The sequence below is a fragment of the Artemia sp. Qi Xiang Cuo genome, chromosome 9, assembly GCF_049724085.1.
Source record: "Artemia sp. Qi Xiang Cuo chromosome 9, ASM4972408v1, whole genome shotgun sequence".
Classification (NCBI taxonomy): Eukaryota; Metazoa; Arthropoda; class Branchiopoda; order Anostraca; family Artemiidae; genus Artemia; species Artemia sp. Qi Xiang Cuo.
Window position 1 is genome coordinate 44,168,016 of NC_142802.1, and position 15,587 is coordinate 44,183,602.

At 34.3% G+C, this 15,587-nt stretch overlaps 1 protein-coding gene across 1 annotated transcript in view; it reads left to right on the forward strand.

Moving 5' to 3' along the window:
- Positions 1-15,587, forward strand: part of Hacd2 (3-hydroxyacyl-CoA dehydratase 2) — a 70,932-nt gene that overhangs the window by 35,511 nt on the left and 19,834 nt on the right. Inside the window, exons 6-9 of the mRNA XM_089094050.1 lie at positions 2,476-2,603; positions 8,748-8,860; positions 12,037-12,159; positions 15,082-15,200. Of these exons, the coding sequence (XP_088950176.1) occupies positions 2,476-2,603; positions 8,748-8,860; positions 12,037-12,159; positions 15,082-15,200 (483 nt within the window). The remainder of the gene's footprint in view (positions 1-2,475; positions 2,604-8,747; positions 8,861-12,036; positions 12,160-15,081; positions 15,201-15,587) is intronic.

Below are 15,587 nucleotides of genomic sequence, written 5' to 3' on the forward strand. Positions count from 1 at the left end.
ACACCAGATGGCCAAACCTGTTTCTTCCGCATTATGTCAGAAGTTAAGCAAGGTTGCGTCTTGTCACCGCTACTTTTCGTAATTGTCATTGATTACATACTGCGAAGTACAAGCACAGACGGAATCCAGCTAAATCCAGAAACATGCCTCAGTGATGTAGACTTCGCTGACGACATCACCGTCCTAGAATCATGCAAGCAAAGACTCCAAGAACTCCTTGACAAAGCGAGGGAGAGAGGCGGCCATGTCGGCCTAAAAATAAATAATGAGAAAACAAAATGCATGGCTACCACAGATTCACCCCTGAGCATCACTTGCGGAGACCAACACATAGAGCAAGTTTTCCATTTCAAATACTTGGGAAGCATAATAGAAAGTACCGGATCGACCACAAAAGAAGTGCTCACAAGAATCGGCCAAGCCAATGGGGCCTTCAATAGATTACGGAAAGTATGGCGGTCCCAAAGCTTCTCTATACGGCTAAAGTTACGACTCTTCAATAGCAATGTTATGCCAGTGCTTCTTTACGCTGCCGAAACCTGGCACCTAAACCAGGAACAAGAGCTAAGAATACTTGCTTTCGAAAACACATGTCTCAGAAGAATTCTCAACATCCGTTGGCAGCAGAGAATAACAAACCAATCCATCCGTGACAAGACTGGCCAGCCTCTTGTGACACATATTATGAGAGTCCGCCGATGGAGATACCTTGGCCACGTACCGCGTATGGACAATTTCTGACTACCAAATGCAGCACTCCATTAGCAGCGATCGGGTCCACGCCGCAGTGACAGACCCAGAAACTCCTTGTTTAAAATGTACCAGAGATATCTCCGTAACATGCACCCATCAATCCAACCTCAGTGGGAGGACATACTTGCAGCAGCAAACCAGCGGGAAGATTGGCGGCTCCTTCTTGATGCCCTGGGTGCCTCTGGAGGCACAGGTGGATCTAAGGTCTAAGGTAATTGACAAGTGCAATTTTATAAATACAGAAGTCCTCATGTGATTTATTTGGCTTGAATTCCCTCATTCTCAGTCATTTGGTTTTTCAGGTAGATCAATTTCTCAATCAATGAGATAAATGGGGGAAGGTAAAAAATAGGTTTGTCAGAAAGCTAGTAGCCTAGGTTACCGATCTTGTTTTGAAAGTCATTGTCCTGAAAGGACAAAAATTAAAATAAAAACCGTTAAAACTATATAGCAAAAAATAGACGTAAATTTTACCATTAAAAGAATATAGTCAAATAGTAAAATGCAGAAAAAAGAACTGATGCCTCTACTCATACCACATCACAGATGTGCATGGACGACAACGCACCTTTACTCTATGGTCTAATATCAAGAGAGATAGCCAAAAAACGCACAATATTCATAGGATAACCAAGGACAGGACGTGTCGTGATAAAGAAGCAAGTACAGAAGTAAATTGAAGTAACACTCCATACAAGAGGATATTTCATTTAATAAAAATATAAACAGGCTATAAATGCAACAATTATAAAACGAGAAAGTAAATAGAAGCAAGTAAAATCATAAATTATCTGAATTTGGGAATCCTATCCAGAATTACAGGATGGGCACACCTGCCCCACCCCTGTATGTTAAATAGTGTTCTTATGTAAATTACAATTAGAAAATATTTTTTCCTGATTTAGGATTAGGAAAATACAACTTAATTTTACATTAACATAAGGTTCGTATCCATCGTTTTGATTGACCTATATTTGATTTGATTCAACTATGAGAACAAGTATTTTTATGCTTTATTTTTTCATTTAATAACAAAAAAAAAACACATTTGTATGTAACTTTTCACGTTTCAGGAAGAGATCTTCATTGGTACCCGCCAGAGGTGGTTTTAGGAGGGGAGGACATAGAACTTGCCCTGGGCGCAGAAATGTTAGGGGTGCAAAATTTCAAATAAATAATCTCATGGTTATAATCATTTTGTAATTTTAAAAGTTTTATTTTTATTAGAATAAAGTAAAGAGTTCAGGTATTAAACGAAAATATTTAATATTTTGTAATTAATTAATAAAATAAGTTAAAAAATAATAATTAAAATAATTAATAATAAATAAATAATAATTAAAAATAAATGATTAAGTAATTAATAAATCGAAAATAATTTTATTAATAAATTAAAATTTTATGAAAATTTTGCCTGAAAATTTTGTGGGAGACGGGGGGAGGGGTGCTAATCAAGATTTTGCCCCGGGAAAAAGAGAAGTTAGAACTGCCACTGGCACCCGCCATTACTAAGTGTGTCCTTGGTGAGTTTTTTTTCTTTTTGCTTTGTTAGAATTAAAGAAATGTTTCATACTTCATAATTCCATTATTTTAGTCGTTTGTTATGCTTCATCAAAATTTAATAAAGGTATAAGTAAATTAAGATAGGTCAGAACTCTGAAAAATTGAAACCTCTGTATTTGCAAGATGTTTCTATACTCTTTTCTAATTCGTGTTTTTCAGATTCAATGGAGGAAACCTACACCAATGTAGGCGAAGTATTCAAGTTTGTGCAACTGATGGCTTTCCTAGAAATATTGCACGTGTTGTTTGGCTACACTAAAGGGGGATTAATGGCGTGCTTTATTCAAGTGAGTTCCCATATGTTGTGAATCAAGCTTTCTTCTTTATTGAAATAGAGTATAAATATTTGTGTTGTTCCACTTTAAGTTCAAACAATTCAAAACAAAGTGTCCAATCATTTCCTCATGTTGTGTCTGTGCACTAAAAAATTTAAGAAACCACCGGTGGGGCTTAAAAATCATATTACTAACACTAATGCCTTGATTTCCAAGACTAGTGAATGAATCCAGCTTCTGCATTACGTAATTGGCGCGAGCTATGAGGTCTTGGAAGTTTGCCTATGCAATTGTTCTTGCTGTGTCATCTATTAATGTTTTAAGACTTGCACCACAAAGATAAAATCTGACCGTATCAAGATACACTAGAAATAAAAAGGGTTCAAGATAGGTCCTTGCAGTGCTCCACAGTTTACTTGGGATGCAGAACAATCCATATCATGAAGTACAATCCGGATTGATCTTAAAATGCAAATACAAACATGATATCAATAAACTGAAAAATCAAATAGTAACAAAACATTATGGAATTTGTCAATAGATGTATATAAATTAAACTAGAATCATATTGTTACAAAGGTAAAAAATCTAAAGGTTAAAATGTAAAAGGTAGTGTTACACAGGTGAAGGCTGGTTTAATTGTCTAATGAAAAGGATTATAGGCACGCCACGCCCGATATATTGAACCCGGTTCTTTTTTGTCATGCCATTCTGCTGATATCTGGAGTCTGGTCTTTGCAAATGTCTCTAAGAGCTAAGAAAATGAATTTGACGTGCGTCAGTTATGGGTCCGATATGAAGATCTTCATTTTTGATGGATGAGGAAAGGCACGAAAGCTAGAAGATAGCATAATCCCAAATTAATTTAATTTGACAATATATTTATCCAGAAGTTGTGTTTGCTCAGTCCTATTTCAAGTAAATTTGATATTTATGGGTTTTCGAACTCACTAATTACAAATGTAAAACTCAAAATGTCCTAATACAGAAAAAAGATGTAACCTACATTTTCCTTAACGGCTTTTCAGTTTCTATCACAGCTGTTATTTACGCGTTTAAGGATTTCAGGATTCAACAACTTTATTGAAAATAATTCATGCCGGCTTGACGACCGGTTACAAACCAAGCACAAAAGTATGCTTGAAAAACGCAACCAGTACACAATTACTAAATTATACAACTAACACTAAACAACCAAACCATCACTGAAATAAACACAAATAAAGAACAATAAAAAAGAGAGATAATAATAATAATAATTACTGGATAATAAATATAATTACTGAATAATAAATTTAAAAAAGAAGAAAACGAATATATTATTAACAGAAGAAATACCAGAATTACTTAAATTGTACTCTCTCGTCATCCAGCCCCACACTCACCAACCACCCGCAAAGATATGCTTCTTTAACCGGTTTTTAAATTGCGGCACACTTTTCGCTTCCCGAATTGAGCCTGGAAATGTATTCCAGGCTACCGGGCCCGTTTGCCATGCCACATGGCTAGAAAGAATCGTACCTCTTGGCTCACTTACCAAGTCTTCAGCATTTCTCGTAGCATATCCGTGATAAAATGAATTAAAATATTATTAGTGATTTGAATTGAACAAATGAATTGAACAAATGACTTAAAAGTATTAAAAACATCAGGCGCAAAACCATTCAAACTCTGAAACACAAAAATACAAATATGAAATTTTCTAATGTGACCAACATTCAAAATCCTAAGTTTCCTAAAACTCGACTCTGTACTTAAAATTCCTGTATCATACTTACCAATTAACCTCACTTTTTATTTTGCTGAATCTGCACTCGTTTCAAATTGCGCGTAAAAATGACTACCCCAAATCATACATCCATAATTTATATACGGCGCAATCAGAGAATGATAAAAAATAACTAAATATGAGAAGGTAGAAAATGTCGAAAATGTCTTAAAATCCCAAGGCCACGCGCTACCTTACCTTAATGAGTCTTAGGTACCCCACTTCCTCAACCCGCTTTAGTAAAGAACCATCTATTGCTATTTCACTGGGAAGATTTGGAGATACACCAGTCCGATTAATCAGAATATAATTACTTTTTGCCACGTTAATGCTAAGTAAATTAGTGCATACAAGCTCACTCAACCCTTGCAGAGCTCTGTTTGCTTTCTGGACCAATTCTTCAAGGGTCTTCGCTGCCACAACAAGTGCTGTATTGTCGGCAAAAGATGCCATAGATGCACCAGGAATGTAGAACCGCATACTGTCGACATACAGTAAATACAGCAGGGGTCCTGAAACGGAACTCTGAGGAACTCCACATGAAACAAGAAAAAGCCTAGAAAACTTCTCTTCTAGATTAACCTTCACTGACCTACCATTTAAATACGAACTAAACCAATCCAAACATCTCTCTTTTATACCCAAATGTCTTAATGTATCCAATAAACTACTGAAATCAACGGGATCAAACGCTTTTTTAAAATCTATATAAACACTAATACAATACTCACCCTTTTCCAATGTTAATATAACATTTTCTGAAAGATGTTGTACAGCATGCGAAGTCGAATGGCCCTTTCGGAATCCGAACTGGCCATCATACAATGCATGCAGGCTGGTGAGGTGATCATAAAGTCTTCCATGAATAACTTTTTTATAAACTTTTGAAAACACTGGCAAAACAGAAATAGGCCTCCAGTTCGATATATCCTTTTTAGTGCCCCCTTTGTAGAGAAGGAGAATCTGCTGTTTTCCGTAATTTAGGAGAAACTCCCTTCTTCATTGATAAACCTATTAGGTGCACTAGCACAAGAAGGATTTACACCAGAATTGATCGAATCGTCTTCAGGTTAACACCATCCAACCTAGCACTGTTGGATCCAATGGAGCTGATGATCTTTGTTAATTCAGCTGAATCCAGGGACGAAATTCTATTTTCATTCCCACGCCCCACTCACCAGAAAACGACTTACCGTTCACAAGAGCTTGGGAATTTATAGTTTCCGCTTGTTTCTTCGTACAATATTAGTAAAATAATCACCAAAATTTTCACACAACTCTTGGTCTTCCCCACAACCACTTGGTCTTGAGTTCTCCGAGGTCCGCTAACCAGTTAATTGATAACTTTCCAAGTTCTTTTTGGATCTGCTTTATTTTCCTAAAAAAAAAGTCGAGTAATACTGTTTCTTTTTTTTTTTCTTTTCAGTGAGTTTGCCATATTCCGAATTTGTTTAAAATGAGCATTATCTTCCTCCTTTGAAGATCTCAGACAATCCCGAAACGCACTGTCACGCTGTTCAAATAAGTTAACTAGCTCTTCATCAACCCATGGTTTTCTCGGCATATTTGGTTTCTGTCTGAGTGTCCAGCGGACAAGTTTTAACATATGCAGTAGTTATGATGCTACTAAAATGCTCAAAAGCTTCACACGGGTCTTCCTGGTTCAAGACAGATTCAAAAGATGTTGCACTTATTTCTTCTTTAAACTTCCGAACGTTTTCAGGCTTAATCTCTTGAATAATTTTATTTTGCTTTTTCTGGCGTGACACTTGTAAATCTAAACTAAATACCACTGGAAAATGATCAGATGCCGAATTCACTACAGTATTAGAAAACGCCTTTCGGATATACTTGAAAGAGACAGACACATTGTCAATCAGGGTAGCAGAGAGATCCGTGATCTTAGTAGGAATTGTTACTGTTTGAGAAAGATCATTAGAAACCATAAAATTAAAAAAAATCTAAATTAAAACCACCTGAAGATAAAAGATCAAAATTAAAATCACCCTTTCATAAAAACTCTTGCTGTGATCTCTTAACCATCATTAGAAGACTTTCGAAACCTTCTGTGAAATCCTCATACGATGCACTTGGAGGTTTATAAACTGCTGGTAGGATAATTTTCCTCACACCAAACCTCGTACCAATCTCAATTTCCATATATCTCTTTGGCCTTGTGCAGTAGAATTATTTAAACGGTAGTGGTAAATACTGTGAATGTCATTTTGCGAAAACCGGTAACTCCCATTTTCTGTGGTATGATATTCGTAGTTGTTGCTTTCAAATCTTCACCCGGTAACTGCTTCATACTGTTGAAAACTAGGCTATCTACGAGCTTTTCTTGTTCAAAATCGTCTATTCTACTTTCCATCTGTGCCACGCGCTTTCCCAGCCCTTGAATTTCTGCTTTCAAACTTTTGTACGACTGTAATATGCTCTGAAACTTTGGTTTAAACTCAAAGGACACTGAAGCATAGATTTCACTAATTGTCGTCTCGCACGATTGCTTTAAGGAATCCCCAATTTTCTGTTGTTTATCCCCGCACTTTTCTAAAACTTTCTCCGTAATTTTTTCATCATTGATGTTTGCGTTCTTGCAATCTCATCCTCGCTTACAACAATTCTCTCCAACAGCTGAGACGAGCTCGCTGGCTTGCAAATTACAAAGTAGTAAGAAGCCACTAATTACAAATATGAGGATACAATCGCACCAAGAATATCCCAAAAACCCAGTATCTCACGAGATGGCTTCCATTTTCCACTGCAATTCGTATCAAATGAATTCTAAGGCTGTTGAGCACAGATGTTCGGCAAATAGATTCTATTAAAACAAAGGCACACTAAAATTTCGTAAGTTTATTAAAAAAACGAACAGTAGTTAATGAAAAAAAGTGTTTTGTGACGAAAATTTAAAACCGAATATCCAATTCAAAGCGACCATAAATTAATTTATACCAGGTATCAAACTTTGAATCATGAAAGGAAGCCTAAAAAAACAGAAATTAAAAGGAACAAAGAAGTCAAATTTTAAAATGAACATACATTACCTTATCAATCCCTCAAAAATTATTGGAAGAAAGAAATTGAGTCTTATTTGACTGAAATTACGGCAAGCTAAACAAACTGCTTAAGTTATATAATTTCGGAGACCACACTGCCTTTCCATGACGATAAATAAAAGGTCAAATAGGGATAAAATCCTTTTAATAGACAGTGTTTCACAAACAGTGATAAAATTTCACCAAAAATACTTAATGTTTCGTCACATATGAAGTGACCGTCATCAGTAGTAAAACTAAACTAAAACAATTAAAAACAATATTTTATATACGAAATAAAATAACACTACATATGTAAAAGGAATTACAGTATTAAACAATATGTAGTTTTTTTATTTCGTATATAAACTGTTGTTTTTAATTGTTTTAGTTTAGTTCTACTACTGATGACGGTCACTGCATATGTGACCGAAATATTTAGTTTTTTTGTGAAAATTTTATCACTGTCTGTGAAACACTGTCTATTAAAAGGATTTTATCCCTCTTTGAACTTTTATTTTTAGTATATTTTAATTAAATATTTAATATATAGAATTGGTATTTTGGTTAGGTTAGGTATTTAATATAATGCGTTCTGGGCGGCCTGCTTTCCATAATTTTCTGCTGTAGTTCCCATAAATTTTTTATAAAAATATTGTATTTTCATCATATTTTGATTTATTTCATTAGGATTAACCTAACTTCTCTTCTTGGGTGTGCTCTAAATAATTAGCAAGTACCACTTGTAAATTATTCAGAACACACTCAAGAATTTTGATCTGCAAGATCTGACCAAACTGGTTTAGCTATCTGTATTCGGAGACATTTAGCTTAGGCTCAGTGGAAAAACTACGTTATAGGTATATTTTAATTAAATATCTGATATATAGAATTGTGGAATTGCAATTGAATTGTGGAAGTGCAAGATCTGACAAAAACCGGTTAGCTATCTGTATTCGGAGACAATTAGCTTGGGCTCAGTGGAAAAACTACATTGTAGGTATATTTTAATTAAATATTTAATATATAGAATTGTGGAAAAACCCTTAGCTATTATTATTCAGTTTATATACACAAGCCTTAAAATTAGTTTTGTCTTGTTTGATCAGTCAGATTTCTGAAGAAAAGAATCCTTAAACTGTCAAAAAGAACATTTATTTGACAGTAAAAAAAACATTTGTATTATGTTTTGTTACCAAACTAGAGGACTCAAATTTCCTCGTCCAGGACCATGATAGACTAGCTACAGTGCTGTGCTTAGGGACCAATCAATCGTTTGATGTATTCATGTTTTGTATGTTAATATATGTTTTATGTTTGTTAAATGTTTTTAAGCTCTTTTTCTTGAAGGTACTTGGTCGTTTTATTGTGTTGTTTGGTTGCATTAACTCTGAGCCTCGGATGCAGACAAAGCCAGTGGTTTTCTATTTATTTTTTATTTGGAGTCTTGTTGAACTTATCCGGTAAGATTCTTATTATGTGACTTTATTGACTAAATTCGAAACTGTGCTCAGGGATGGGTCATCCTGAGATCAGTCTTAAAAACCTCTTCCTACCCTCCCTCCTCCGTAAAAATGAGAAAATAGAGGTCTAAAAATGCATGTACTTCGTATTTTGACCCACCCCATTACCTACTTTGAAAAATCCCCAAAGAATTGTACCAATGTGTCCCTATGTTCATGATTATTTGAAGTGTTTGCAAAGCTTTGAATGATACAATTGTATGTATCCCGAACCCATTTATATGTGTTGCTATTAATTCTGTCGTGAAAGGATTAGTTGCTGAAAGTAATATAAATACAACCCTGGAGTGCTTTAGAGCAGTTTTTTTTTATATTTTACGTGACTCAGTATTCATAGAAAAAATCTGAGGAGTCAAATTTCTGTGTTTCTGACGTTTGGTTCTTAAATTTTTAAACGAAAATGCAATACATCTGTCGATTATACATTTTTATCTTTTACATTTTCTATGAAAATGCAAATTTATCCCATGAAGCATATCCAGGATTTATTTCTTTTTACGAGTATGAAAGAAAGAAGTTTCACTCCTTTTTAAACCCTTCTAGAATTATCAAAATATTTTCTAGTAAGGAGAGTGCAAAAGATGTATGTGCAAAACTAACATTTATTCCAAGACCTTAATTTTATGAAATTTGGAAAAAAATTGACCATAATATTGTAGCTTGAAAAAAGAAAAAAGAAGGGGGGGGGGGAGTGGATTCATCTGCAGAAGGTTTAGAAATTGGCTGTTTTTTAGCCAGGTAAATACATTACCTTGCCCAAATCATAGAACTTTTGAGTTTTCTTCAATAATTTTTAATGTTGTCTATAAAATATGCAAATCTTAAGATTTTTTTCGAAGCCGTTTACCCCCCCCCCTCTCTCTCTCTAAAAAGAGAGAACACATATGTATTGCCCGTTTTCAGAAAAATTTTCTCTCAATAGACAGATGCATTTCTGTTTGTCTTTTACGCGTTCGATTCATAATCTATATTTGATTTGGAATTGACTAAGGAAAGGAATTATTATAATTTCGGTTTTCAGCAGTCTAAAACTAAAAGTGGCTTTTTTTGGCTGACTGTAGTCGATAAATGGAAGAGCCCAAAGTCCTGTTTTGAGGTAAGGTACCTCAAAGATTATATTAAACACCGAGTAAAAATTATATGGCGAGATCTATTATAAACATTATATGGCGAGATTTATTATAAAATTATATGGCGAGATCTATTATAAAAATAATATAAATTATATAATATATATATAAATTATAAATATAAAAATTATTTCTCATGGGGCTGCTGACACATTGGAAACCAACCCATCTCCATTCCACCCTACGCAAAATTTCTCTTGGCTGTTACCCGGCTAATCTCTAAAAATTGTAGGTTTTGTTTTTTTGGTTAGTAGAAACGTCTTGCTAAAGCAGGTCGACCCTATCGTAAAAGGTTTAGCTTTTTTCAAATTACGCCAAAGCCTATTTTGCATCTTAACTTGTAGGCATTATCGTTCCTTCTCGGCGTAATTTTAGAAATGGATTTGAAAGAATTGTTTCCATAACTTTTAATTGTCTAAGTTGCTCTTTTAGTGTTTAAAAAGTTCGATTCTTTTTATTTCTTATATTTTGAAAGTAAAAGAATTATTCGTAGGCTATTAATTTTGTTAAACATATTTTGTATCAAATTCTGTTAATGTTCAGGTGTCTATTTATTTGCAAATTGAATTTATTATTAGCATTTGAAAGTCAAGTCTTGACATTTGATAGTAAAGTCTTAATGTGTCAAGTCTATAATACACTAATAAAGTTATTCTTAACTTTGTACTAACTGCAAGAAGGAAATTTAACTATTTTGTAATTCTCTAACTTCAATGTTCATGTGGCTTATCTATATAACTTGTTAAGTTTATTAGTCGGATTTCATGCAGAATGACCTATAGAACTCGAACGATGCATAAGTCGAACTATACGTAACTCGAGATAAAATCGTGGTCCCGTTAATTTTGGGTTATCGAGAGTGACTGTTCTAAAACTAAAAGCGTCACAAATACATCCGAGTCTCTTTCGTAATTTCGGCAAGAGACATATAAACTTAACTGTCCGAAGTTTATATTTTTAACCATAAGTTTCACGGATCCTTCAAAAACCTAACAATATTCCTCACCCTGCTAATTTTCTGGCAAGAATTTTTTTTAGCTGTGTGTCCTTTCTCCCTTCAAGCTTTAAAGTCTACAGTGGTCTTGTAAGCTGACTTTTGCGGAGGGTTACTAGGGCCTCTAAGAAAATGATGAATGTTGAACAACCATAATATATACACATTTTTAACCTCCAGATCATATTCCATCTCAAATGCCATATTCTCTTTGAGTCTCTCGGACAAGTGAGATTTTCAGTAGCCAGATGGTCTAGTCCTAGCTACTCTTCTCTCACGAAATGTCAAATATAGTTAAAAAATTAGCAGTTTCTGGCTATTTAATTGCCGAAAAAATCAAATAGCATACATTTCTAATACTCAGGCAGTGCATACTGAAACTTCATCTGAATTTGTAAGTATGTTTTTACAGATAGAATGTATCTGTAATGTAAGACAAAACTTAGTTTCTAATGTTCAGATTATATGTCATAAATGTCACTTAATGACTTGGCTGAAAGCTTTTCACGGCGCTTTTGTAGGCTTATTCAACATTGTCCTTTTTCCAACTTTGAAGAGTCAAGCTTAGAGACTTGCTAATTTAGTTTCGTTAATTTTGGGTAAAACTAGAAGATTAATGTCTTCTAAAAAAAAAAATTAACTCGGAAATTCTGACGAAAATCTAATTTTGGGTTTTGTATTTAATAATCATAAGGTATTCAAAAATAACTTACAAAAGTTGTTTTTTCATAAGAAAAAGTTTCCTATTTTCAATTTGAATTCTTCAAGTGAACACCCGCGAAAGACTACAATTACTCCCTAAGAATGCCAGAAATTCTAAGTATTGACGAATCGTACTATTTGGCCACTTAGTTCTGAGGAAGACCGCTAGACGATGGACCATATTAGAATTGTCGACTGAGTAAATAAAAGTGAGACTTAACTACTTTGAATGATCCATGATGAGTTTTTTTTCTCTGTTTTTTATCATTTCTGATTATTTTTCTTTCTAGATACCCTTATTACATGTTCAGAGTTTACAATATTGAAGTTAGCTTCTTAACTTGGTTGAGATATACTATTTGGATTGCTCTATATCCTCTTGGTTTCCTTTGTGAAGGTGTCGTCTATTTAAGGTAACTTTTTCAGCCGTTCTTTCGTACTGTTATTATTACTTCTGACAAGTCGTTGGAATAGTAAGCCAACTGAGATCACAGCTGGGCGTACCCCTTAAAACAGTATGACCTTGAAGCAGACAAAATAAGAGACAGAAATACATAAAATAACAAAGAGCAACATGCTTTTCTCGACCCGAATGGAACTTTCTATGAAGTAATAATTATTTGCTAGTTGCTACGTAATGCGAAGCCAGTACAGTAGTTTGAGTGGAAAATGGTTTTCTAGAGTAAATAAAAGTAGTGAAGGAGTTAAGGAATGCTGTAGTTCATTACCTATCTATTAATGATGTAGATAGGGGAGTAAGGCAGCATCTGTAGTGAATTATCGGGTAAATCTTTGTTTGCTCTTTATTTATGGATGATATAATATTAGCGGCGAAAACTGGTATTGGGTTGCAAAAACTGTTAGATCTGACCAATGTTTACTTAGCTATGAAGAACTTAGTGAATGTTGATCGTTGGATGTCTTAGGACATCAAATTATTTGTTAGTTGAATGCTGTTTTTTTGCCTCTTTTTGGACGGTTTCTGAAGATTTGGGCTAGCCATAACCCATAAGAATAAGATAATGAGAGAAAAAATATTGCGAAAACAATAAAAAAATAAAAATAAAAAAGGGGTTTATGGCCAGTAAATGGAAAGAAAAGACGATAAAAATGACGGATATTTCACCTGTATAAAATTAGGCATCTTCAATGCTAAAAGTAAAAATAATCGAAGACATAACCAATTAAAAGAAAAAAGATATAATCAACCATTTATGCATAGATCTAAAAAAAAAATTCAATTATAAAAATAAAAAAAAACAAGCCAATATGTATATACAATTGCTACTCTATGCTCCAATACAGCGTAGATATAAACAATTTTAGCAACTCTCATGACCGCACAAAAGTAACTGGATAAAAATAATAAGAAAACGAATTTGACGTGAAATTAATTATTTTGTTGGGGAATTATCCGTTTGGTGGCATCCAATGCTGCTATTCTTCTTGATCCTGTATTTACATCTTTTATTCTATAAGACTAAAAGACTACGAAGATACCCACGAACTAAAACGATTTTTATTCTATTTAGGAATCTGGTGGCTTAGCCATAAACTAAGCCACATTTCTTTATAACATTACCCTTAGTAATATTTTCGAACATCAGTATTATGGAGAATATGTAGTCTTGGCCTTCACGCTTATTTGTTAGTCTGAAGGATACGAGGCAGCAATCTCTGAATATAGCTGTTTTTCCAGATGTTGAAGGAAAACTTGAGGAATTAATTGAATTTTTACCAGTATTGTAATTGTTATGAATAAATTATCATATTAAGCTTTTTTTTTAATTAGGGGAAATAGAGCTGAATTTCCACCGCGTTAAGGAGAATATCACAGGGTAGTAAAGAAAGCATAGGAGGCAGCAACTTTCCCACTCTAGTTCAGATTTTAAGTAAATATGTTAAAATTCAGTATACTGTTTGATATAATCTTCAAGGCTGGAAATACTATTATAGAAAGTTATCATAATTTGCTGTAAGTCGAAGTACCGGATACCTTTGAGACAGATGTTAGTTTTTGGGAGGTGAGGCAGCCTGCCCTTTATATGTAATGTGCCATGTTGGAGATTACGTTACGGCAAACTGTGGGAATTTGCTTTGAGTTTAAAGAATTAATTTCTGGGAAGCAGATATTAGATTTTGTGAAGCAAGCTAGTAAGCCCTGTATAATTTTTAGTACAGCTGCCCCAACGTGAGTTATTGTTGATGTGTTTTGATTAGGATGCTTGCGCGCTTTTCCTATATAGCTTTTACAGATTTTTATTTTAGAGATTCATTTTTGTGTCATGTGAAATATTTCCTTATCCGCCAAGTTTGTGAGTGGATAAACTGCATTGATATCACCAGCAACATGTGGAATTAGCTCAATATCGTACCATATCGATGTCACTGAAAGTCCACGATAGCAGGTGAATATCGAAATTTATAACTGAAATACCAACAAGGGTAACAAGGTCTATATCTCTCAAGATGGGAAAAGTGTTGCTCGAGTGAGATAGTAACTCGAGTAAACGCATTGCGGTAAATTAGAGAAAGTGGTCAACAAGGCTATAACCTGGATACACAACACTGCAGCAAAGAACGGTTGAAGGCCTGTGTAGGCCCAATCTAAAAAAATTATGGACTGACAATAGTTTTCACTGTTCATTTCCCTCTATACCGGTATAAGGTAATATAACCCAGGTGAAACATTTATTTAGAGTTCCAGTGAGATGTACTGAACTAGACGAAACTCTGTTTTTTTCAGTTACTTAATAATTTAAACTTAAAACGAACAGAAATCACTATCAGGTAATAAATTAGGCCGAAAATGAACAGATAATACCACAAACAGGGGAAGGGTTACTGCCCCATAATCCTTATATAGGCCGGATTGTCATTTGCTTTTTACTGAACACAATTTTTATTTCTTGTAGGGTGTTTCTATTTGTGGTAACACCAAGGAAAAAGAAAGAGAAGCGCCATAATACTCAAGACTAATGAAAAAAAAAAAAAAATATGGACTGATTGTTTAATATAAGAAATTATGAGTGATTTAGTCAATTTAGTTTGTCGATTTAGTCGCTTAAAGATATGTCGCTTTAAATATTCCAAAAATTTTTTTGTCTTGGTCTTTAGCAATGGTTGCGGACTATATCTAAATTAGACTCGCTTTTACACAATATTCTATTCTTCGTTTCTTTCTAAACACGATGTTGGATCTTGGAAGTTTTTTCATGTTTCTTAGAATTTTTGCTTTACACTTAGTACCATATAATCACTGGCTCAATCCTTCTTCTTTCCTCCTCTATGCCACAGTAGTTTGATTATCCAATGGCGGCGTATTTTGTTTTTAGGACAATACCGTATGCAGAAGAAACTGGAGTATTTACAATATCGCTACCAAATGCTTGGAACTTCGCATTTCACTTCCCTACTGCCATACGTACTCTTTTGCTGTGCTTCTTTTTCCCAGGTTAGTAGCTAATAAACACTTGGATTTAATCATGCCTATATTTTGAGAATTGATAAATTACCTGGAATTCCGTAGATTTATTATTATTAATATTAATCGAAATGTTTCGTTTTTCGAGAGAATTTCTGAAGCATAATGACTTAATACGGTTTTTTTCTAGAAAGCACTCCCACTCAGCAAAGGCAATGGTGGTTAAGGTTGTGGGGAGGGGGATGAGTCGAAGCAACATGATATAACCCCTCCCAAGAGCTTCTGATGATGTGCTTGATTGATGAGGGTCGAAAAAAAGGTACCGATTTTGTTGGCTGTTGAAAGGATATAATGGAGAGTAAACTACCATGGAACATCGTTAAAGAGAGACGATACGGAAACTAATAGTTAGCTATG